General features: G+C 46.5%; 1 protein-coding gene across 4 annotated transcripts in view; it reads left to right on the forward strand.

The window, feature by feature from the left end:
• LOC110507192 (phosphatidylinositol 4,5-bisphosphate 3-kinase catalytic subunit beta isoform) overlaps nt 1–26,136 on the forward strand; it is an 85,091-nt gene that overhangs the window by 53,074 nt on the left and 5,881 nt on the right. For all 4 annotated transcript variants that reach the window (XM_036964685.1, XM_036964686.1, XM_036964688.1 and 1 more), the window contains 16 exons: nt 1,200–1,438; nt 10,040–10,222; nt 15,526–15,693; nt 18,230–18,319; nt 18,469–18,720; nt 19,167–19,263; nt 19,431–19,561; nt 19,655–19,705; nt 21,963–22,151; nt 22,481–22,602; nt 22,729–22,872; nt 23,049–23,148; nt 23,582–23,778; nt 23,938–24,047; nt 24,242–24,320; nt 24,904–25,071. In XM_036964685.1, the coding sequence (XP_036820580.1) occupies nt 1,200–1,438; nt 10,040–10,222; nt 15,526–15,693; nt 18,230–18,319; nt 18,469–18,720; nt 19,167–19,263; nt 19,431–19,561; nt 19,655–19,705; nt 21,963–22,151; nt 22,481–22,602; nt 22,729–22,872; nt 23,049–23,148; nt 23,582–23,778; nt 23,938–24,047; nt 24,242–24,320; nt 24,904–25,071 (2,320 nt within the window). The remainder of the gene's footprint in view (nt 1–1,199; nt 1,439–10,039; nt 10,223–15,525; nt 15,694–18,229; nt 18,320–18,468; nt 18,721–19,166; nt 19,264–19,430; nt 19,562–19,654; nt 19,706–21,962; nt 22,152–22,480; nt 22,603–22,728; nt 22,873–23,048; nt 23,149–23,581; nt 23,779–23,937; nt 24,048–24,241; nt 24,321–24,903; nt 25,072–26,136) is intronic.

Here is a 26,136-nt window from a genome sequence, read left to right on the forward strand (position 1 = left end):
AGTCAGGCCTGTAGGATGGAACACAATCCGCTTAGAATGGACAGGCTCCTGATGTCTGTTATTATCATCCGTCACTCAGTATTATCTGTGATGGTGATAAGGCGCTGTGCTGAGTGGAGGAGGCAAGCCAGACCACCACTGTAATGGTAGGGTGGAAAGGTCAGTCTATTGACACACAAACCCAAATATGTGCACATGCCTACATACAAGTCTCCCTTACATTCTCTATCTCATCCACATATACACATAGCTATAAGTGTACACACACACAGGGTCTTGTTAGTCTGAGGGTGTGTGAGGACAGAGATGGTGGGGCTCTATGGAGGTGCTCCAGGCTGCAGGCCAACCAGGCCTGTTCAGAGAGGGAGTCAGTCAGTGTAATGGAAGGAGACTCATCCCATATTGATATGCTCCCTCCTGCCTCCACTTTTGTCAGATGTGATCTGTAAAAGGCTTTTGTCAGTAAGCGCTACTCAAAACATCCCTCAGGCACTGGCTAGCCACACACACACTGGCTAGCCACACACACACTGGCTAGCCACACACACACTGGCTAGCCACACACACACTGAAAAGCATACACGCGCACACACACGAAGAAGCAAACACACGCACTCACACAATCTGAGAGCTGAGGGTCATATGAATGTTTAATGGTTTTAAATGTCAACATGTTGTTTTCATCATCCAAAGTGTTCTACTGGCCCAAAATACTGAGCTCTGTTCAACTGATAGATATAGTATAATGAATTTAGGAGCTAGATTTTATACCCAGTGACAGTTGTATTTCAGTGAAAACAGTAGGTTAGAGTTCAACACTGTTGAGATTGGATTGTCATTTGTAATCCCTCATAAACAGGAATTGCTACTTGTTACCACGCCAGGTATCAAATGTCAGTCACAGATGTAGTGCATTAAACATGAATGGTAATGCCTTTTAATGCAGTGCTGTTAGACCCACTCATGCAGAGGTTATACTCTTGTTTTTCACGTGCTTTAGTGTGTGGCTTCTTATGACTGCTCACAGGTGTTCACAAACAGAACACGATCGGCAAATTCATCTTTACTGCAAAATGTTGTATAACCTCTTGTGGCCTTATCATGATATCTTTATCACCTGCGAAGTCGTTGTGCAATGTTTATAAAGTGGTCATGGAGTGGTTATGAAGAGCTTATGAAGCTTCATGAACCATTCACAGGTCTCCACGAGCTGGACGCTCTGCAAGACCAGGAGGTGAAGGATTTCCGCAGTAAGATGTTCCGTATCAGCGAGGAGAAGATGCAGCGGGTACAGCTGATGACCTGGAGCGAGTGGCTGCAGGCCTGCTTCTCTCCGCAGCTGGAGCCAGGGGGAGGAGCCACACCGGTCACAGACGGTGTCAACGACAAACAGGCCGAGGCCAGCCTCAAAGTCACCATGCACTTCGACCAGTCCCAGGTAACTACAGTATCTGTACACACTGTGAGCACAATATTTCCTACCAGAAATACTTACACGCACACATAGCAAAATATGCCCAGCAATGGAGTGAACGAGGCCATTGTCGCTCTCTTCGAGTAGCGTGTAGTATTTACAATACTATACACCCTCAGCTGTCATCAAGCAGGAGTCACATCTACAATACTATACACCCTCAGCTGTCATCAAGCAGGAGTCACATCTACAATACTATACACCCTCAGCTGTCATCAAGCAGGAGTCACATCTACAATACTATACACCCTCAGCTGTCATCAAGCAGGAGTCACATCTACAATACTATACACCCTCAGCTGTCATCAAGCAGGAGTCACATCTACAATACTATACACCCTCAGCTGTCATCAAGCAGGAGTCACATCTACAATACTATACACCCTCAGCTGTCATCAAGCAGGAGTCACATCTACAATACTATACACCCTCAGCTGTCATCAAGCAGGAGTCACATCTACAATACTATACACCCTCAGCTGTCATCAAGCAGGAGTCACATCTACAATACTATACACCCTCAGCTGTCATCAAGCAGGAGTCACATCTACAATACTATACACCCTCAGCTGTCATCAAGCAGGAGTCACATCTACAATACTATACACCCTCAGCTGTCATCAAGCAGGAGTCACATCTACAATACTATACACCCTCAGCTGTCATCAAGCAGGAGTCACATCTACAATACTATACACCCTCAGCTGTCATCAAGCAGGAGTCACATCTACAATACTATACACCCTCAGCTGTCATCAAGCAGGAGTCACATCTACAATACTATACACCCTCAGCTGTCATCAAGCAGGAGTCACATCTACAATACTATACACCCTCAGCTGTCATCAAGCAGGAGTCACATCTACAATACTATACACCCTCAGCTGTCATCAAGCAGGAGTCACATCTACAATACTATACACCCTCAGCTGTCATCAAGCAGGAGTCACATCTACAATACTATACACCCTCAGCTGTCATCAAGCAGGAGTCACATCTACAATACTATACACCCTCAGCTGTCATCAAGCAGGAGTCACATCTACAATACTATACACCCTCAGCTGTCATCAAGCAGGAGTCACATCTACAATACTATACACCCTCAGCTGTCATCAAGCAGGAGTCACATCTACAATACTATACACCCTCAGCTGTCATCAAGCAGGAGTCACATCTACAATACTATACACCCTCAGCTGTCATCAAGCAGGAGTCACATCTACAATACTATACACCCTCAGCTGTCATCAAGCAGGAGTCACATCTACAATACTATACACCCTCAGCTGTCATCAAGCAGGAGTCACATCTACAATACTATACACCCTCAGCTGTCATCAAGCAGGAGTCACATCTACAATACTATACACCCTCAGCTGTCATCAAGCAGGAGTCACATCTACAATACTATACACCCTCAGCTGTCATCAAGCAGGAGTCACATCTACAATACTATACACCCTCAGCTGTCATCAAGCAGGAGTCACATCTACAATACTATACACCCTCAGCTGTCATCAAACAGGAGTCACATCTACAATACTATACACCCTCAGCTGTCATCAAACAGGAGTCACATCTACAATACTATACACCCTCAGCTGTCATCAAGCAGGAGTCACATCTACAATACTATACACCCTCAGCTGTCATCAGGCAGGAGTCACATCTACAATACTATACACCCTCAGCTGTCATCAAGCAGGAGTCACATCTACAATACTATACACCCTCAGCTGTCATCAAGCAGTAGTCACATCTACAATACAGCTGTCATCAATTAGGTGCCATCACATACAGACAACAGTATGCAGACAGACACTGATTTTACAAAACATTAGGAACACTTGCTCTTTCCGTGACATAGTTTTCACCTGGTCAGTCTATGATCCCTTATTGATGTCATACAACTGTGGGAAGCATTGGAGTCAACATGGGCCAGCATCCCTGTGGAACGCTTTTAACACCTTGTAGAGTCCATGCCCTGACGAATTGAGGCTGTTCTGAGGGGGAATATCACGAAGGTGTTCCTAATGTTTGTTAAACTCAGTAGGCTACAGACGAGTAAACAAACTCTCTCACACAAGAATATACTCCCCTCTCATCTTCTCTGTTGGCTATTCCCTAATTGGACCTGGTCATGTGACAGTTAACGGTCTGTTAATAGTAGAGGTCGACCGAATATGATTTTTCAATACCGATACCAATTATTGGAGGACCAAAAAAAGCCGATACCGATTAATCGGACGATAAAAAAAAAATACATGTATTTGTAATAATGTCAATTACAACAATACTGAATGAACACTTATTTTAACTTAATATAATACATCAATAAAATCAATTTAGCCTCAAATAAATAATGAAACATGTTCAATTTGGTTTAAATAATGCAAAAACAAAGTGTTGGAGAAGAAAGTAAAAGTGTAATATGTGCCATGTAAGAAAGCTAATGTTTCAGTTCCTTGCTCAAGAACATGAGAACATATGAAAGCTGGTGGTTCCTTTTACCATGAGTCTTCAATATTCCCAGGTAAGAAGTTGTAGGTTGTAGTTATAGGAATTATAGGACTATTTCTCTCTATACCATTTGTATTTTATATACCTTTGACTATTAGATGTTCTTATAGGGACTTTAGTATTGCCAGTGTAACAGTATAGCTTCCGTCCCTCTCCTCGCTCCTCCCTGGGCTCGAACCATGAACACATCGACAACAGCCACCCTCGAAGCAGCGTTACCCATGCAGAGCAAGGGGAATAACTACTCCAAGTCTCAGAGCGAGTGATGCTTGAAACGCTATTAGCGCGCACCCCGCTAACTAGCTAGCCATTTCACATCGGTTACACCAGCCTAATCTTGGGAGTTGATGGGCTTGAAGCTTGAAGCTTGAAGCACAGCAAAGAGCTGCTGAATGAATGCTTACTAGCCTGCTGGTGCCTACCATCGCTCAGTCAGACTGCTCTATCAAATCATAGACTTAATTATAACATAATAACACACAGAAATATGAGCCTTAGGTCATTAATATGGTCGAATCCGGAAACTATTATCTCGAAAACAAAACGTTTATTTTTTCAGTGAAATACGGAACCGTTTAAAAAAATAATAAATGTTGTATTTTATCTAATGGGTGGCATCCATAAGTCTAAATGTTCCTGTTACATTGCACAACCTTCAGTGTTATGTCATAATTACGTAAAATTCTGGCAGATTAGGCGGCCCGAACTGTTGCATATACACTGACTCTGCGTGCAATGAACTCAAGAGAAGTGACACAATTTCACCTGGTTAATATTGCCTGCTAACCTGGATTTCTTTTAGCTAAATATGCAGGTTTAAAAATATATACTTCTGTGTATTGATTTTAAGAAAGGCATTGATATTTATGGTTAGGGACACATTGGAGCAAGGACAGTCCTTTTTTGCGAATACGCATCGATTATATGCAACGCAGAACACGCTAGATAAACTAGTAATATCAACCATGTGTAGTTAACTAGTGATTATGATTGATTGATTGTGTAATGTGTAATGCTAGCTAGCAACTTACCTTGGCTTACTGCATTCGCGTAACAGGCAGGCTCCTCGTGGAGTGCAATGAGAGGCAGGTGGTTAGAGCATTGGACTAGTTAACTGTAAGGTTGCAAGATTGAATCCCCGAGCTGATAAGGTAAAAATCTGTGGGTCTGCCCCTGAACAAGGCAGTTAACCCACCGTTCCTAGGCCATCATTGAAAATAAGAATGTGTTCTTAACTGACTTGCCTAGTTAAATAAAGATTAAATAAAGGTGTAAAAAAATATATGTAAAAAAATACAGATTTCCAATTGTTATGAAAACTTGAAATCGGCCCGAATTAACCGGCCATTCTGATTAAATGGTCAACCTCTAGTTAATAGGGCCTGGTCATGTGACAGTTAACGGTCTGTTAATAGGACCTGTTCATGTGACAGTGGATGGTCCCCTAATAGGGCCTGGTTATGGGACAGTGTATGGTTCCCTAATAGGGCCTGGTCATGGGACAGTGGACGGTCCCCTAATAGGGCCTGGTTATGGGACAGTTAACGGTCTGTTAATAGAACCTGTTCATGTGACAGTGGACGGTCCCCTAATAGGGCCTGGTTATGGGACAGTGGATGGTCCCCTAATAGGGCCTGGTCATGGGACAGTGGACGGTCCCCTAATAGGGCCTGGTTATGGGACAGTGGACGGTCCCCTAATAGGGCCTGGTTATGGGACAGTGGACGGTCCCCTAATAGGGCCTGGTCATGGGACAGTGGACGGTCCCCTAATAGGGCCTGGTTATGGGACAGTGGACGGTCCCCTAATAGGGCCTGGTTATGGGACAGTGGACGGTCCCCTAATAGGGCCTGGTTATGGGACTGAGCCAATCTCTGGCAGAGTGACGGCTCTAAATGGGTCATCACCACCATCAGTCACAGTCACATCCTCACTGAGACACCGAAGCACGTGACACATTCACACGCACACACGCCCAAAGGGCCTCTCCACTAATTAAAAACTTGGAAAAAGAGGACATCTGAGGACGCTGACACCATATCTCTTGCTTGCTCTCTTGCACTCTCCCTCTCTTCCCCTCTTCCCCCTCACCCCTCTCGCTCTCGCTCTTGCTCTATCCCTCTCGCTCTATCCCTCTCTCTCTATCCCTCTCTCTCTATCCCTCTCTCTCTAACCCTCTATCCCTCTCTCTCTATCTCTCTCGCTCTCTCTCTCGCTCTCTCACTCACTCCTCACTATCAACCTCTCTACACACTACTGTATGTTCTATCTGAAAAAATATATGCATCGTGCGCTAGGGTCAATAGCTCACTGCACACTACATGGCCCAAACCCTTACTGTCTGTGTTCTTCTGTCCAGGTGGATGGTGGCAGGAAGTCAGTGTGTTTTTTAAGAGTCCAGACACTGTAAGCCACATTAAGCACAGGAAGTGGACCTTTTATTGTCTAGAGTCTTGTTAACTCAATTGGTTGGTTGGCCTGGTTTTCAGTTGCTCTGATATAACAAAGCCTTATTTTACTACCTGTTTACATGATATTTACTTGGACAGTACATTGTAAAACTGCAGTCTTTCACTAGAAGGTACAAGGTGCTATAGTTATCATTTTATTTGAAGCAATTACCCAAAAGTACACATAGTCTTGGCTGTAATGAAAATGTGAAATCATTTGAAGAATTTTTACTGCTCTATTTGGAACTTGACCACTCTGGCCAGTGTCACCATGGTGATATGCAGCAGGTGGTTGTCATGCCATTGTGAGTGTGTGGCGGCTGTGCCCTCACGACCAGGTTGGGCACCAGGCTTCAAGGCAGGTTGGGTAGCGGGGTGTGTGCGTTTCTCTGTCTGAATGCTCTTTAAGCCTTCGGTGTCTGGCTGGGATTGTGTGTTAAGCCTTGTCTGCGAGGCAGCAGACACACACTGCAGGACAATCTACACTGCTCAAAAAATAAAGGGAACACTTCAACAACACAATGTAACTCCAAGTGAATCACACTTCTGTGAAATCAAACTGTCCACTTAGGAAGCAACACTGATTGACATTAAATTTCACATGCTGTTTCACATGGAATAGACAACAGGTGGAAATTATAGGCAATTAGCAAGACACCCCCAATAAAGGAGTTGTTCTGCAGGTGGTGACACCAGACCACTTCTCAGTTCCTATGCTTCCTGACTGATGTTTTGGTCACTTTTGAATGCTGGCGGTGCTTTCACTCTAGTGGTAGCATGAGACGGAGTCTACAACCCACACAAGTGGCTCAGGTAGTGCAGTTCATCCAGGATGGCACATCAATGCGAGCTGTGGCAAGAAGGTTTGCTGTGTCTGTCAGCGTAGTGTCCAGAGCATGGAGGCGCTACCAGGAGACAGGCCAGTACATAAGGAGACGTGGAGGAGGTTGTAGGAGGGCAACAACCCAGCAGCAGGACCGCTACCTCTGCCTTTGTGCAAGGAGGAGCAGGAGGAGCACTTGCCAGAGCCCTGCAAAATGACCTCCAGCAGGCCACAAATGTGCATGTGTCTGCTCAAACGGTCAGAAACAGACTCCATGAGGGTGGTGTGAGGGCCCGACGTCCACAGGTGGGGGTTGTGCTTACAGCCCAACACCGTGCAGGACGTTTGGCATTTGCCAGAGAACACCAAGATTGGCAAATTCGCCATTGGCGCCCTGTGCTCTTCACAGATGAAAGCAGGTTTACACTGAGCACATGTGACAGACGTGACAGTCTGGAGACGCCGTGGAGAATGTTCTGCTGCCTGCAACATCCTCCAGCATGACCGGTTTGGCGGTGGGTCAGTCATGGTGTGGGGTGGCATTTCTTTGGGGGGCCGCACAGCCCTCCATGCGCTCGCCAGAGGTAGCCTGACTGCCATTAGGTACCGAGATGAGATCCTCAGACCCCTTGTGAGACCAAATGCTGGTGCGTTGGCCCTGGGTTCCTCCTAATGCAAGACAATGCTAGACCTCATGTGGCTGGAGTGTGTCAGCAGTTCCTGCAAGAGGAAGGCATTGATGCTATGGACTGGCCCACCCATTCCCCAGACCTGAATCAAATTGAGCACATCTGGGACATCATGTCTCGCTCCATCCACAAACGCCACGTTGCACCACAGACTGTCCAGGAGTTGGCGGATGCTTTAATCCAGGTCTGGGAGGAGATCCCTCAGGAGACCATCCGCCACCTCATCAGGATATTGCCCAGGTGTTGTAGGGAGGTCATACAGGCACGTGGAGGCCACACACACTACTGAGCCTCATTTTGACTTGTTTTAAGGACATTACATCAAAGTTGGATCAGCCTGTAGTGTGGTTTTCCACTTTAATTTTGAGTGTGACTCCAAATCCAGACCTCCATGGGTTGATAAATTTGATTTCCATTGATCATTTTTGTGTGATTTAAACTATGTAAAGAAAAAAGTATTTAATAAGAATATTTCATTCATTCAGATCTAGGATGTGTTATTTTAGTGTTTCCTTAATTTTTTTGAGCAGTGTATATCCCTTACCCCCCTGTCTTTATGTTATTTTAATATCCCCCCTTGTCCTCTCTCCTCGCTTACTTTGAGATGTCGCTTTGTAATATAAACTCTTTCAAAGATAATTCAGAAAAATCCAAATAACTTCACATATCTTCATTGTAAAGGGTTTTAACACTGTTTCCCATGCTTGTTCAATGAACCATGAACAATTAATGAACATGCACCTGTGGAACGGTCGTTAAGACACTAACAGCTTAGACGGTAGGCAATTAAGGTCACAGTTATGAAAACTTGGGACACTAAAGAGGCCTTTCTACTGACTCTGAAAAACACCAAAAGAAACATGACCAGGGTCCCTGTTCATCTGCGTGAACGTGCCTTAGGCATGCTGCAAGGAGGCATGAGGACTGCAGATGTGGCCAGGGCAATACATTGCAATGTCCATACTGTGAGAAGCCTAAAACAGAGCTACAGGCAGACAGGACAGGCAGCTGATCATCCTTTCAGTGGCAGACCACGTGTAACAAGTACAGGATGGCAACAACAACTGCCTGAGTTACTCCAGGAACACACAATCCCTCCATCAGTGCTCAGACTGTCCGCAATAGGCTGAGAGAGGCTGGACTGAGGGCTTGTAGGCCTGTTGTAAGGCAGGTCCTCACCAGACATCACCGGCAACAACGTCGCCTATGGGCAAAAACCCACCGTCGCTGGACCAGACAGGACTGGCAAAAAGTGCTCTTCACTGACAAGTTGCGGTTGTGTCTCACCAGGGGTGATGGTCAGATATGCGTTTATCGTAGAAGGAATGAGCATTATACCGAGGCCTGTATTCTGGAGCGGGATTGACTTGGAGGTGGAGGGTCCGTCATACTGAGCTTGTTGTCATTGCAGGAAATCTCAACGATGTACGTTACAGGGAAGACCTCCTCCTCCCTCATGTGGTACCCTTCCTGCAGGCTCATCCTGACATGACCCTCCAGCATGACAATGCCACCAGCCATACTGCTCGTTCTGTGCGTGATTTCCTGCAAGACAGAAATATCAGTGTTCCATGGCCAGGCAAGAACCCGGATCTCAATCTCATTGAGCACGTCTGGGACCTGTTGGATCAGAGGGTGAGGGCTAGGGCTGTTCCCCCCAGAAATGTCTGGGAACTTGCAGGTGCCTTGGTGGAAGAGTGGGGTAACATCTCACAGCAAGAACTGGAAAATCTGGTGCAGTCCGTGAGGAGATGTTGTACTGCAGTACTTAATGCAGCTGGTGGCCACACCAGATACTGACTGTTACTTTTGATTTTGACCCCCCCCCCTCCCCCTTTATTTCAGGGACACATTATTACATTTTTGTTAGTCACATGTCTGTGGAACTTGTTCAGTTTGTTGTTGAATCTTATGTTCATACAAATGTTTACACAAGTTTGCTGAAAATAAACACAGTTGACCGTGAGAGGACGTTTCTTGCTTAGTTTAGAACATTAAGTGCACCACACCATCTCTTTCTCTTCTCTTCTCTGTCTCTCTTTGTGTTTGTTGTGTTGGTGATGATGTTCTCTCCCTCCAGGACACAGCCAGTCTGAAGGTGTGGCCCAGCACCAGTCCCAGTGAGCTGATGGAACAGGCGTTGAGGAAATGGCTAACGACCCACGGCCCCGAGGAGGAGGGACGCCAGGCCGAGCAGTATGTTCTGAGGGTCAGCGATAAGCTGGAGTTCCTCTGTGGAGACCACCCCCTCATACAGTACAAGGTGACCCCTTACTCGTAGGCTAAACTTCAGTGCATACAGTGCAAAGGGACCCTAATGTTGCCCAATGAACCCTTCACCTTTAACCCCTAAACCCTCTGTAGAGTGCTTTCTTACCATCAAATTGCTCCCTTTCTCAATCTCTTAACCTCAAGTTTCTGTGCTGTGCTGACCTCAACCATTCCTTAATGATTATCATCATAATTAGTAAACTCTCTTCGACCGTAACGGTTCATGTTCCAGTCTCAATGTTCCAACGTCAGAGAGTGTGTAGTGAGCTGTCAGGTTGAGGAATGTCTTTAGGTTACGACCGTAACCCCGGTTCTCTGATTGTAAGAGTGAGGTATTTTACTTATGGGATACGCCCCCAGCGTATTCGTCAGAAGCCTTTATTACACTAAGCCAACCATGATTGGCTGGATGTTGAGACGTGTGCGTCGGGGAAGGGTGTCCCTCCTACCCTATAAAAGGTCCAATGCAGAATCTTTCAAAAATAAGCAACTCCTCTTCCTCGCTACTGCAAGGAGGATGGTCTGGTGAAATATCTCACTCATACTATCAGAGAACTGAGGTTACGACTGTAACCCAACGTTCTCTTTCAAGTATTCATTTCGGTATTTCACTAATGGGATAATCTGATTCCCGTATTGCCAGACAAGCTTATCCTGACGACCTACTGCACTGTGCTGTATATCACACACATTGGCTTCGCCCCTCAGAAGATCCTACACGTAAAGTGGTATGCGCCAGGGTCAGTGCAGTGACCTTTAAAATGTTGCAAATGAATGAGGCGAAGCCCAACTTGCTGCTGAGCAAATATCTTAGATATCCTCAGGATGTAGCCATTCTCCAGTAGAATGAGCCCATAGGCCAGCAGGAGACTGAAGACCCTTACTTGTGTATGCCAAAGTGATAGCCTCCACTATCCAGTGGGAGAGGCGTTGTTTAGTGAGCGCTTTATCTGTGAGGTTTCGCCCAGGAAACAAACTGCTGATCACATTTTCTAAACCCCTTGGTCTTGTCCATGTAGATGTGCAGAGCGCGTACTGGACACAACATATGAAGCCGTTGATGTTCCTGGAGAGGGAAACGGTGGGGGGTAAAAATCTTCCAGCTCAAGGGGAAGACGCATCAAAGATGGATTCATAATCTTAGGGATAAAGGCGCGGTTAGGCCACAATCATACCCTATTGTTACCGGTGCAAATTGTGCGCATGACGAGTGCAATGAGGGTGCGTGAATGTCAATCACACTCTTGTCGGAGGCCAATGCTAGTAATAGCCTGGTCTTAAATGAAAGCATCTTCAGTTCCACCTGATCCAGGGGCTCAAAAGGCTGTTGGCATAGAGCATCCAAAACAACTGATAAATCCCATGACGGGGCAAACTGTTTGGACACTGGACACACACGATGTGCACACTTCATAAAACGGGTGACGAGGGGATGTTTCCCCACTGTCGTGCTCCCAAAACCTACATGACAAGCCGAAATGGCTGCTAGATATACCTTAATAGAAAAAGCATATCCTTTTTCTAATAATTCATTTTATAAACAACATAATTACCAGGACAGAGCACTGGAATGGCACTGTCTGTGATTTAGTGCACCATTCCTCAAATACAAGCCATTTACAATCATAAAGGGACCTGGTGGATGAGGCTCTAGCACTCTGAATAGTCTAAATGACATTTTAGGGAAGCCCGGCAGTGTTCAAGTTGCACCATCAACGGGCCAGGCCCAGAGTGCCAACCGTTCCGGGTGAGGGTGGACAATCTCCCCTCCTGCCTGGCACTGTAGGTCCCGATGCAAGGGAAGGGGCCATGGGTGGCCGCATAGTAGTTGAGTGATCTCCACTAGCCAGTGTTTCTCTGGCCAATGTGGCACTATTAGAATGAGAGAGAGGGTAGGGGAAATCAGGGCCAGTGGGTAGCTCTCAGTGACTGGAGATGCACACTGCTCCACATAATCAGTCTGTGTGTAAGTGAGGGGATTGCAGTCCCCCTTGCCTGTTTATGTAAGCCACAACAGTGGTATTGTCTGTTCTGACTAGAACATGACGACCCTCCAGAAATGGGAGGAACAACTTTAATGGTAAGGACGCTAAGGACTTCCAGTCAGTTTATCTGAGTAGAACAGAGATGGGGTCTCCATACCCCGTTGACTGTTCTGCCATCGTGGGACGTACCCCAACCCGAGAGAGATGCGTCGTGACTACTTTTCTGGATAAAAAGAAAACTCTGGTATCTTCAGGAGTGCAGTGCTACCATTTAAATCTATGGAGATTTGTACACGGTGATGTTTGTAATGTATTGGGCTCAGAACTAGAGAGGAGACCCAGCATTGAAACCCTTTCATATTCAAACGTCCTAATGGGATGACTACTAAAGCCTAGCTGCCTCAGGCATGTTTTCAAAGGCACCAGGTTCCTTCTGCCTAGCACTGTTTCGCAATCTTGGAATGTTCTTATACGTTCCACTGAAAGGCAAGCTTTGAATGACACTGAATCTAGGATTAAACCTAGGAAAGAATGCTCTTTACTGTGTTTATTCTGAAATCTAGAAATGTCAGGTGTTCCAAAAGTAGCTGACTGTGTTCTAAGACCTCTTGTCTCGATTGCGCGCACAGCAGCCAATCGTCTATGTACATCATCAACCGAATGCCCCTCTCTGAGTGGGGCTATGGCTGCCTTGGTACACTTTGTAAAAAGACAAGGTGACAGTTAGGCCGAAGGATTACCAGAAATTCATAGATTACACCTTGAAAAGCGAATCTGAGAAATTTCCTGTGAGGAGGGTATATTGAGATGTGAAAATAAGTGTCCTTCAGGTCAACGGATACGAACCAATTGCCTGGGCGCACAGAACGTATACTTTCCCGTGTGCCTGTTCAGAGCACATAGATCTAGGATCGGGCGTATAGGTCCTTGGTGCCATGGGTGGGACGGGAGGCTTCTTAGACCAGGGGATCCAAGGTTCTTTGCTGCCCTGAGCGTCTGGAGATTTTAAAGGTTGAGGGGGGTCGACCTGCTGCAGCCTGGGTGAAGGTGTGGCGAGGCACTGTGCTGTGTCTTCCTGGGCAGACAGCTGAAGGGCTTCACCCTCCCTCTTTTTCCTTCACTCACCGTTTCTGCATCATCTCGACGGTGTGGTAACACAGATCTCATCCCACAGACCCGGCTCCGGTGTGATCATTAGTGCCTCTTGTAGCTCAGCTTGGTATGCCGAGAGCCCTCACCGCTGTGGCGACCAACCTGTAGACCTTCTCTGTTGCAGAGGACTGGAAGTGCTCGTACTTGCTTGGTAAGGTGGGGCCAGTTGAGGTCATGGAGGACTTCTGGCTGGGGTGTAGATGGGAAGCCACCAGGGGTTCAATGATGGGCATGTGGGCAAGCCCAATCCCTGCCATGTCAACACAGTCCAACACCGACCCACCTTGGACAGAGTTCTTGGTGTACTCCAGTACAGGTAACCTCCTCCAGGCATTCTGGGAAGACTGGTAGTAATTGCCTGGCTGCCCGTTTGGGTAGCCTCTTACCCTCGTAGCTGGATGTGGTGGTCTCTGCTACTGCATTGGGACAGGGAATCACCAGTTTATTAGCAGCGTGTTTGCACACGTTCTGCAGGTCCACATTGAGTTCCAGTGTTGATGGCTCCCCGCCTGCGTGCCCTGTTTCGGATTCCCCAGCAGGAGGCTTCGTGGCCTGGCCTGAGGGGATGAAGGAGTCTTCGTTTCCATCCGATTCCGAAAGGAGTTATCGCCTCTAATCAGGAAGCCCGGCAGGGAGGCGTCAAGGAGGTTGTTGGAGTCCTCTAACAGCGGGACAATGGCGTCGAGCTGGTCGCCCCAGCTAGCACTAGCCGCCATGTTTTCACGTGGGGATATCCATCGCATCTGGTGAATCGCCGGCTCCCATGTCAGGGTCCTGTTGACTCAGGCTAGCTTGGCGTGCTAGCCTGCGACGGAGGCTCTTCACAGTGAAGAGGGCACAGTGTGGACAGGAGACAGGGGAGGATAAGATAAGCGGAGCACACAGAGTGGGTGTCTTTGGCCGATATCTTGTTTCCACAGGAGCAGATTCATGCCGGGAGATTCTCCTCGTTTGAGGAGGGAGATGTTTTGTCACCATAGCTTAGATCCTATGTTTTTAGCTGTCAGAAAAAAACTAGCGTGGTAGGCTAGTCCGATAGCTAGTGATTTAGTGGGTTATCTCTGACGCTGGCACTCGTGATGTCCGGATGCTGTTTCTGAAACAACAGGTTACAAAAGATAGCTTGGTGTCGGTAGTAAAAACCACAGACGCTAGCTAGTGAATAATTGTATGTAATAATCATTTTCCTCTAACTATGGTGAAGGAAAAGGAAAATTGACACCACCACCGCACAGTCCTGAGAATAGAGCCTGGCGAGCGAATTGTAAGCTCACATCGGTGGACAGTTTAGCTAGTTCTGGAAAATACAGTTGTGTCGAGGTAAGCTTTCTGATGAAAAGCGAGAAGAGGTGTTTGAATGGCTCAGAAGCTGCTCAATCATGGCTGGGGTAGTGTTGTAAAGGCTTCTGACGAATACGCTGGGGACGAATACGCTGGGGACGAATACGCTGGGGACGTATTCTATAAGTGGAATACCGAAACGAAAACTTGAAAGAGAACTCCTTGTGTTTAGCCATAAACAAGACTCAGTGATCCAGAAACAGTAATTTGACTGATGTCCTAATACCACCTCATTAATAACACTGTGTTCCTCGAACACATTACTGTTACTCTCAAACCTGGTAGGTGTGTATGACTGAATCCATATGTGTATGAGTGTGTGTGTGTGTGTGCATGTGTGTGTGTGCATGTGATGAAGCAGACTCTGACCATTACGCCCTGCAGAAATGGGTCCGGACCCATTTACTCTCGTTCACGGAAAAGTGTTTAGAACCAGGAACCATCTGATCTACATAGGTCATGTCTATACATTAGATGTGGGTTACCTTCCATCTGTCTGATTTCCTCTCTTTGACCTCTCATCCCTCAGTGTGTGTACTCTCCCTCTTCTGTCCTCTCCTCAGAACATATGGACTTGTGTGATGTCTCTCTGTTTGGGTGTGTGGTGTTTGTGTGTGCGCGCCATTCACATTTGTAAGAGGTGGCAGGTAGCCTAGCGGTTAAGAGCGTTGGGCCAGTAACCGAAAGGTTTCTGGTTCCAATTCCCCGAGCCGACTAGGTGAAAATCTAGCAAGGCACTCAACCCTAAAATGTACATTTGGATACAGACGGCATAAAGAATGGTACTCTGTATTAACTCCTCTCTTCTCTGTCCCAGTACATCAAAGCTTGTCTCCAGGCTAAGGAGTGTCCCCACCTGACCCTGGTCCAGGTCAGCACAGTCCAGGCCATGTTCGAGAAGGAGATCTCGGCCATCGGAGCTGTAGTCAACCGAAAGAGCTCCAACCCCCCCTTACCCCTGCCCCCCAAGAGGAGGGGACCCTCGGTCAGTTCCACTCTTTCTCTGTGTCGTGCGTGCGTGTGCGTGTGTGTGTGTGTGCGCGCACGTGCGTGCGTGCGTGTGTGTGCGTATAGGTGCAGGTATGTGTTAGTGAGTCTTTTATGACGTTTCGCCTGGTCCTAAAGGTCAGGTGCAGTTGAATTGCTCATTAGGGCTTAATTGCACAGTACCATGACGACTACGTCCCACGGTGACAGGTGACATCTAACAGTAAATGACAATCATTAGCACTTCAAATATCAATCATCACAACTAAATGTCAACATCAACAAGACTGCATCTGCACTGATCTGAAAATAAGAAAGATGGCGGTCAAACAGTGATGTCTTGTGGTAGTTGGTCGCTTGACAGAAGGAGAAGTGAGTAGGGCTTCAAGCACAACAAGCCTGTTTACCCAGCAGCTCTCCAGTAGAGCTTTGTTCTAGGTAGTGAGGAGAGGTTGAGAGAAGGACAGGCTGTTCTTGTGGTGGTGTACTGTAATCAGACATTACAAAAATATACATGCACTCCTCTGTCACATAGACACTGACCTAAATGCACAAACACTGACATACAGTACACATTTTTGCATTCAAAAACGCACTCGTTTACACTTACAAAAACAAAATGTTCTTTACACACACACACACACACACACACACACACACACACACAGAGAGAGAGAGAGCTAGTGGACAGCAGGAAGTGTGCTGCTTATTCATGTTTGTGGGCTGTAGCTGAGGGCCAGTCATGTGGAGTGTTTTTCCTGCTGTGCTGACCCTCGTAAATCTACTCTGCTTGACAACAGTTTGACTCGCCCAACCTTCAGTGTGTGTGTTATTCCTACAGTAAATGATGTTCTCCTTGCGTACCCATGAAAATATTTCTCTCCTCGCTCTTTCCTCCTCCCCCTCTGTTCCTCTCCTCTTTCCTCTGTTCCTATTCTTCTCTTTCCTCTGTTACTCTTCCTTCGGTTCCTCTCCTTCTCTTTCCTCTGTTCCTCTTTCCTCTGTTCCTCTGTCCTCTCCTTATCTTTCCTCTGTCCTCTCCTTATCTTTCCTCTGTCCTCTCCTTATCTTTCCTCTGTTCCGCTCCTTCTCTTTCCTCTGTCCTCTCCTTCTCTTTCCTCTGTCCTCTCCTTATCTTTCCTCTGTTCCTCTCCTTATCTTTCCTCTGTTCCTCTGTCCTCTCCTTATCTTTCCTCTGTCCTCTCCTTATCTTTCCTCTGTTCCTCTCCTTATCTTTCCTCTGTTCCTCTCCTTATCTTTCCTCTGTTCCTCTCCTTATCTTTCCTCTGTTCCTCTGTCCTCTCCTTATCTTTCCTCTGTTCCTCTCCTTATCTTTCCTCTGTCCTCTCCTTATCTTTCCTCTGTTCCTCTCCTTATCTTTCCTCTGTTCCTCTGTCCTCTCCTTATCTTTCCTCTGTTCCTCTCCTTATCTTTCCTCTGTCCTCTCCTTCTCTTTCCTCTGTCCTCTCCTTATCTTTCCTCTGTCCTCTCCTTATCTTTCCTCTGTCCTCTCCTTATCTTTCCTCTGTTCCTCTCCTTATCTTTCCTCTGTTCCTCTGTCCTCTCCTTATCTTTCCTCTGTTCCGCTCCTTCTCTTTCCTCTGTCCTCTCCTTATCTTTCCTCTGTTCCTCTCCTTATCTTTCCTCTGTTCCTCTCCTTCTCTGCTCTTTCCTCTGTTCCTCTTCTTCTCTTTCCTCTGTTCCTCTTCTTATCTTTCCTCTGTTCCTCTCCTTATCTTTCCTCTGTTCCTCTGTCCTCTCCTTATCTTTCCTCTGTTCCTCTGTCCTCTCCTTATCTTTCCTCTGTCCTCTCCTTATCTTTCCTCTGTTCCTCTCCTTATCTTTCCTCTGTTCCTCTGTCCTCTCCTTATCTTTCCTCTGTTCCTCTCCTTATCTTTCCTCTGTCCTCTCCTTATCTTTCCTCTGTCCTCTCCTTCTCTTTCCTCTGTCCTCTCCTTATCTTTCCTCTGTCCTCTCCTTATCTTTCCTCTGTCCTCTCCTTATCTTTCCTCTGTTCCTCTCCTTATCTTTCCTCTGTTCCTCTGTCCTCTCCTTATCTTTCCTCTGTTCCGCTCCTTCTCTTTCCTCTGTCCTCTCCTTATCTTTCCTCTGTTCCTCTCCTTATCTTTCCTCTGTTCCTCTCCTTCACTGCTCTTTCCTCTGTTCCTCTTCTTCTCTTTCCTCTGTTCCTCTTCTTATCTTTCCTCTGTTCCTCTCCTTATCTTTCCTCTGTTCCTCTCCTTATCTTTCCTCTGTTCCTCTGTCCTCTCCTTATCTTTCCTCTGTCCTCTCCTTATCTTTCCTCTGTTCCTCTCCTTATCTTTCCTCTGTTCCTCTGTCCTCTCCTTATCTTTCCTCTGTTCCTCTCCTTATCTTTCCTCTGTTCCTCTCCTTATCTTTCCTCTGTTCCTCTGTCCTCTCCTTATCTTTCCTCTGTCCTCTCCTTATCTTTCCTCTGTTCCTCTCCTTCTCTGCTCTTTCCTCTGTTCCTCTTCTTCTCTTTCCTCTGTTCCTCTTCTCTTCTCTCTTTGTAGCAAGTGAATACGTGTGTATGGGAGGTGTCCAGCCCGTTTAAGATTGTCCTAATCAAAGGCAGCAAGGTGAACGCTGAGGAGACCGCCAAGGTAACCACTGATGATGTGAACTTGCAAACCTGGAATTTTTGTTGCATCTTTGGTGTTTGCACTAGGATGTATTTATAACCCATATTCAGTAGAACACTGTTATCTCTCACGATCACCGTATTATGGTGAACCCCTTGTCGCCCCCCCAGGTCCAGGTGCGTGCAGGCTTGTTCCACGGCACAGAGTTGTTATGCAAGCCGGCGGTGAGCAGCGAGAGCAGTGGACGCTCGGAACACGTGTGGAACCGCACGCTAGAGTTCGACATCACTGTGAGCGACCTGCCGCGCATGGCCCGCCTCTGCTTCGCCGTCTATGCCGTCATGGACAAGGTCAAGAAGCAGAAGTCCACCAAGAACGCCCACATCAACAAGTACCAGACCATCCGCAAAGCTGGCAAAGTGGTATGTCACACACAAAGCACAGGCATACTCACACACATACACACACACACAGATACATTTAATATGCATCTCTGTCCCCTCTCTCGTGCTTGCTGTCTCTCTCTCTCTCGGTCTCTCTCGGTCTCTCTCGCTCTGTCTCTCTCTCTCTCTCTCTCTCTCTCTGTCTCTCTGTCTCTCTCTCTCTCGGTCTCTCTCGCTCTGTCTCTCTCTCTCTCTCTCTCTCTCTCTCTGTCTCTCTCTCTCTCTCTCTCTCTCTCTCTCTCTGTCTCTCTCTCTCTCTCTCTGTCTCTCTGTCTCTCTGTCTCTCTCTCTCTCTCTCTCTCTGTCTCTCTGTCTCTCTCTCTGTCTCTCTCTCTCTCTCTGTCTCTCTCTCTCTCTCTCTGTCTCTGTCTCTCTCTCTCTCTGTGTCTCTCTCTCTCTGTCTCTCTCTCTCTGTCTCTCTGCAGCACTACCCTGTAGCCTGGGTGAACACCATGGTGTTTGACTATAAAGGACAGCTGAAGACTGGAGATATCATCCTTCACAGCTGGTCTTCCTTTCCTGGTAAACACACACACACACACACACACACACACACACACACACACCTTCATGTACTTTACAAACACTTTAATTAACCTATACACGCTCACACCTACACACACACACAACTCACCTACATACTTATACACAAAATATTAGCGTTTGAGTGATTTTTCTGTGTCCCCCAGATGAACTCGAAGAGATGCTGAACCCCATAGGAACCATCCAGACCAACCCGTACACTGAGAATTCTACAGCACTCCACATCCACCTCCCTGACTACAACCCTCACCCCATCCTATTCCCCCCCTTCGACAAGGTGAGGACACGCCCACATTGCCGTATTCAAACATGGTTGTAGTTATGAAGTATTTCTACCACTGATATGGATGTGTGTGATCTACTCCTGCAGATTCTGGAGAAAGCTGCAGAAATCGCTGGGTCAAGCGATTGCTCGTCCATGGTACTGTCGTGAGTTCCAACCACTCAAACACACACAAACACTCTTAAACATCTACGCACTCCTTCCATCACACACAAGCACTCCTTCTACTCCAGAGCAGCAGGCATTTCTAGGACAGAAATACAGACACCAAATGTGTCAGAGGGGAGGGAGGATATTGCTGTGACTGGTTTCCAGGGCAACCCAGTCAGTCCTGATTCTGATCCAGGATGATGTTGGCAGGATGGTGCACTGCCACAATGCGTCTCTCCGAGGCTAAGATCAGCCCTGCTGTTACACACACACACACACACACACACACACACACACACACACACATACACATACATACACATACATATATACATACATATAGAACCAGTCAGAAGTTTGGACACACCTACTCATTCAAGAGTTTTTCTTTGATTTTACTATTTTCTACATTGTAGAATCATAGTGAAGACCTCAAACTATGAAATAACACATATGGAATCATGTTGTAACCAAAAAAGTGTGAAAAACTATATTTATATTTGACATTCTTCAAAGTAGCCAGCCTTTGCCTTGATGACAGCTTTGTAAACTCTTGCCATTTTCTCAACCAGCTTCATGAGGTAGTCACATGGAATGCATGTGTGTGCCTTGTTAAAAGTTAATTTGGGGAATGTCTCTCCTTCTTAATGCGTTTCAGCCAATAAGTTGTGTTGTGACATGATATGGGTGGTATATTTGGTAATACACCATGTCCATATTATGGCAAGAACAGATCAAATAAGCAAGGAGAAACAGTCCATCATTACTTTAAGACATGAAGGTCAGTCAATACGGAAAATGTCAAGCACTTTGAATGTTTTTTCAAGTGCAAATACTATCATGCTATGATGAAACTAGTTCTCATGAGGACCGCCACAGGAAAGGAAGACCCAGAGTTACCCCCAAATAAATGCTTCAGAGTTCAAGTAACAGACACGCCTCAACATCAACTATTCAGAGGAGACTGTGTGAATCAGGCCTTCATGGTCAAATTGCTGCAAAGAAACCACTACTAAAGGACACCAATAAGAAGAAGAGACTTGCTTGGGCCAAGAAACATGAGCAATGGACATTAGACCGGTGGAAATCTGTCCTTTGGTCTAATGAGTCCAAATTTGAGATTTCTGGTTCCAACCGCCGTGTCTTTGTGAGGCAGAGTAGATAAACGAATGATCTCTGCATGTGTGGTTTCCACCGTGACTCATGGAGGTGAGGGTGCTTTGCCGGTGACACTGTCTGTGATTTATTTAGAATTCAAGGCGCACTTAATCAGCATGGCTACCACAGCATTCTACAGTGATACGCCTTCCCATCTGATTTGTGCTTAGTGGGACTATCATTTGTTTTTCAACAGAACAATGACCCAACACACCTCCAGGCTGTGTAAGGGCTATTTGATCAAGGAGAGTGATGGAGTGCTGCATCAGATGACCAAGCCTCCACAATCACCTGACCTCAACCCAATTGAGATGGTTTGGGATGAGTTAGACGGCAGAGTGAAGGGAAAGCAGCCAACAAGTGCTCAGCATGTGTGGGAACTCCTTCAAGACTGTTGGAAAAGTATTCCAGGTGAAGCTGGTTGAGAGAGTGTCAAAAGTGTGCAAAGCTGTCATCAAGTCAAAGGGTGGCTACTTTGAAGAATCTCAAATATATTTGGATTTTTTTCAACTTTTTTGGTTACTGAATGATTCCAAATTTTATTTCATAGTTTTGATGTCTTCACTATTATTCTACAATGTAGAAAATAGTCTAAATAAAGAAAAAACAATGAGTAGGTGTGTCCAAACTTTTGACTGGTACTGTGTATACACACACACACACACACACACACACACACACACACACACACATACATCAACCCTCATAAAGACCCCGTGGGACAGGACACAGATGGTTATGTAACACTATGTGAAGCAGGGGGCTTGCCAAAACATGCCCATTGCAAGGGGGTAGGGGGTGTATGATGGAGGTTGGAGGTTTTCTTGCTGTCTCAAGCTTCAAGCTCTTATTCTGTGTGTTGGATAACAATGTTTCTTGTGGATCCATAAAGCAATCAAACGTGTGTGCAAATACAGATCTATTTTTATCCCTCTAATGGGGGATAGGATTACTTGCAGTGTTCTCTGATTACATTTTAACTTCTACCTTTAGCGCACACCCCTTGCTACGCCTCTTTACATATTGTGATTTCTTACCCTTTGCTGCCACCTAGTGGCGACTGACCACCACTGCTGTTTCCCCTCAGGGCCGAGGCGGTAAGAAGTTCCACATTGAGCTGAAGGAGATCATGGAGAGGGACCCTCTGTCCCAGCTGTGTGAGAACGAAAAGGACCTCATCTGGACACTACGCTACGACTGCATGGAGAACTTCCCCCAGTCACTGCCCAAACTGCTGCTCTCCGTCAAGTGGAGCAAACATGAGGACATGGCCCAGGTACATACATTTACATGTTGTCATTTAGCAGAACTCTTATCCAGAGCAACTTACAGTAGTGAGTGCATACCTTTTCATACTGTGCCAGATGAACCTAGCCTGTGTATTGACAGTGTTTTTTAACACAATCAATTCCTTCTCAATTGCAATAACTATTCTATTCATTCCAGTCTGATGAAAATGTTGTCTGAGTGTGCCTCAATGGTCAGATCCTAAATGGACCCCTAGCGCATACCACTATTTCCCTCATCAGTCCCCTTCAAAGATCTGCTGTGCTCCTGTATTGGTTATAAAGCATAGTGAAGGATCTCTATATCTCTCTCTCTCAGCTCCAGGCCTTGCTGCAGATCTGGCCCAAGCTGAGTCCCAGGGACGCTCTGGAGCTGCTCGACTTTAACTATCCAGACCAGTACGTCAGAGAGTATGCTGTGGGCTGCCTGAGGGATATGAGGTACTCCACACACACTCGCACATACGTATTCCTAGTTCACTTACTGTTGTAATGACTTACTCACTACCTCTCTCCCTCCTCTCCCCCTCTTCCTACTTCATATTCCTCTCTCCACCCCCCCCCCAGTGATGAGGAGTTGTCTCAGTACCTGCTCCAGCTGGTCCAGGTGTTACGTTATGAACCCTACTATGACTGTGCGCTCACCCGATTCCTGTTGAACAGAGCTCAGTGCAACCGCAACATAGGACACTTCCTCTTCTGGCATCTCAGGTGAGCGAGAGAGACTTGAGTACATGAAAAAGCAAGAGAGAGCATGTGTGCAAAGAACAAAAATGCATTTTCAGAGATATAGGCTGTATTTCTTTCATGGTATAATTTCAGTGAGGTGAAGTATGTTGACCAACCCCAGGTATGAGTAACTAGGGTGACTGTGCTGCCCCCTGCAGGTCAGAGATGCACATGCCAGCCGTCTCTGTCCAGTTCTCTCTCATCCTCGAGGCCTACAGTCGCGGCAGCATCCCTCACATTGAGGTCCTGAAGAAACAGGTAGGACCCCAACACACACGTCCTGACTCCAACCTTAAGTCATGAGTTAATCACTACAGTACATCTATTTCTGTCACCACCTATAATTCTATAGTTTCCTCTGTCAGTTCAGAATGGGGTTATTTATAAAGAAGTCAGATGACAGCAGCCTGACCTCTAACCTCTGACCTCTACTGTATTAGCCCAGACATCCGCACTGTTGGCAGCTTCCTCCCACTTCCTGTCCATCCCCCTCTCCTTCCTGTTTTGGAGTTAGCTACCACACTGTGGGATGTTTCGGGAAGACCATGCTGTCATGCGTAGCGTCCTTGTCATATTTGGAAGGCAATTGCATTATAGTGCATAAATACCACATACATCCGTGGTATAATTTAATCATTATTTCATTATTACATCACGTTGTAACAACATTACACCCCCTCTCTCCATCTAGGTGGAGGCTCTCAGCAAGCTGAAGTCTGTGAACGAGCTGATCAAGCTGGGCACCATCAAGAACGCACGCAGTAAGACCAAGGAGGCCATGCTCACCAAAGAGGCCATGATGACTTGTCTGAGACAGAGTGGCTACACAGAGACCCTCTCTGACCTGCACTCCCCTCTCAACCCCAGTGTCCTGCTCTCTGGAATCAAGTAAGGGTCAGGGGGGAGAGGTTAGAGGGGAGTGGAGAGGGTGATCTGGGAGTTGATGTGGTTGGATGACTTTGATTTGACTCATTTTTTATTTTTCTTGTTCTTCTCTTTTCATTTGTCTCGCCCCTCCCTGCTCTTTCCCCTCCTCCCCCTTGCCAGTGTGGAGAAGTGTCGGTACATGGACTCGAAGATGAAGCCTCTGTGGATCGTCTACAACAACAAGCTTCTGGGGGGAGACACCCTGGGAATCATCTTCAAGAACGGAGACGGTACGAGGGCTGAGGGAGGGAGGTGGCTCTAACAGAGGAAAAGTAAGATCACTAAAGTTCAGGGGGAGAGAGGGAGTGGAGGAGAGTGAGAGGGAAGAATAGTGAGGTCAAGATGGAGGGATGTGTATTATGGTGAAAGAAGATGGAAGGATGAATGAAAGACTGTAATTGTGTTTCTCTCTACCTCGGTCCAGACCTGAGACAAGACATGTTGACACTGCAGATCTTGAGGTTGATGGACCTGCTATGGAAGGAGGCCAATCTGGACCTCAGGTGTGTATATTAATATGATAAGAGGTGTGTGTGTGTGTGTGTGTGTGTGTGTGTGTGTGTGTGTGTGTGTGTGTGTGTGTCCTCAGGCGGACTCTGTCAGTCAGGCTTGTTTGTTCCTGCTCTCTGTGGGGAAGAGGAAGCTGTGTTGGGGGGTGGACCCTAAATCACCCCCTGCTAGCCTGACCTCTAACCCCCCACATCCATATCCCCAGCATCACACACACACTACCCTGCTTCTCATCCTAATCAAATCCACACACTAGCGCTCGCTCTCATACTCTAACACACACAGACACACACATCTGGAGCCGAGCAGTGTGTGGGATTGTTTTGACAGTTGAGCTTGGGGGCAGGCCTTTAGGTTACAGGGACAAGGGTTCAGAGAGGAGAGGAGAGGGAGGGAGCTCTGCAGAGAGGATGATAATGGTGAGGATAATGAAACCGCTGTGATGTGGTGTTTGGAGCGTAATCATGCGTACATTCTGGTCGTGTGTCGAGACAGAGCGGGGGGGAATTATAGGATGCATCTCAATGGTGTTTATGATGATTAATTGGAACAAAATGTTTCCTCGTGTCTGTGCAGAATTGTACCTTACGGTTGCCTAGCAACTGGGGACCGGTCAGGGCTGATCGAGGTGGTGTCGTCGGCGGATACCATCGCCAACATCCAGCTGACCAGCAGCAACGTGGCGGCCGCCGCAGCCTTCAACAAGGATGCGCTACTTAACTGGCTCAAAGAGAAGAACTCTGGGTAAGATGACACTTTTTTAATATAAAAATGTGTATTACTGACATACAGTGCCTTGCGAAAGTATTCGGCCCCCTTGAACTTTGCGACCTTTTGCCACATTTCAGGCTTCAAACATAAAGATATAAAACTGTATTTTTTTGTGAAGAATCAACAACAAGTGGGACACAATCATGAAGTGGAACGACATTTATTGGATATTTCAAACTTTTTTAACAAATCAAAAACTGAAAAATTGGGTGTGCAAAATTATTCAGCCTCTTTACTTTCAGTGTAGCAAACTCTCTCCAGAAGTTCAGTGAGGATCTCTGAATGATCCAATGTTGACCTAAATGACTAATGATGATAAATACAATCCACCTGTGTGTAATCAAGTCTCCGTATAAATGCACCTGCACTGTGATAGTCTCAGAGGTCCGTTAAAAGCGCAGAGAGCATCATGAAGAACAAGGAACACACCAGGCAGGTCCGAGATACTGTTGTGAAGAAGTTTAAAGCCGGATTTGGATACAAAAAGATTTCCCAAGCTTTAAACATCCCAAGGAGCACTGTGCAAGCGATAATATTGAAATGGAAGGAGTATCAGACCACTGCAAATCTACCAAGACCTGGCCGTCCCTCTAAACTTTCAGCTCATACAAGGAGAAGACTGATCAGAGATGCAGCCAAGAGGCCCATGATCACTCTGGATGAACTGCAGAGATCTACAGCTGAGGTGGGAGACTCTGTCCATAGGACAACAATCAGTCGTATATTGCACAAATCTGGCCTTTATGGAAGAGTGGCAAGAAGAAAGCCATATCTTAAAGATATCCATAAAAAGTGTCGTTTAAAGTTTGCCACAAGCCACCTGGGAGACACACCAAACATGTGGAAGAAGGTGCTCTGGTCAGATGAAACCAAAATTGAACTTTTTGGCAACAATGCAAAACGTTATGTTTGGCGTAAAAGCAACACAGCTGAACACACCATCCCCACTGTCAAACATGGTGGTGGCAGCATCATGGTTTGGGCCTGCTTTTCTTCAGCAGGGACAGGGAAGATGGTTAAAATTGATGGGAAGATGGA

The sequence above is a fragment of the Oncorhynchus mykiss genome, chromosome 27 (assembly GCF_013265735.2).
Source record: "Oncorhynchus mykiss isolate Arlee chromosome 27, USDA_OmykA_1.1, whole genome shotgun sequence".
In the NCBI taxonomy this organism is placed as follows: domain Eukaryota; kingdom Metazoa; phylum Chordata; class Actinopteri; order Salmoniformes; family Salmonidae; genus Oncorhynchus; species Oncorhynchus mykiss.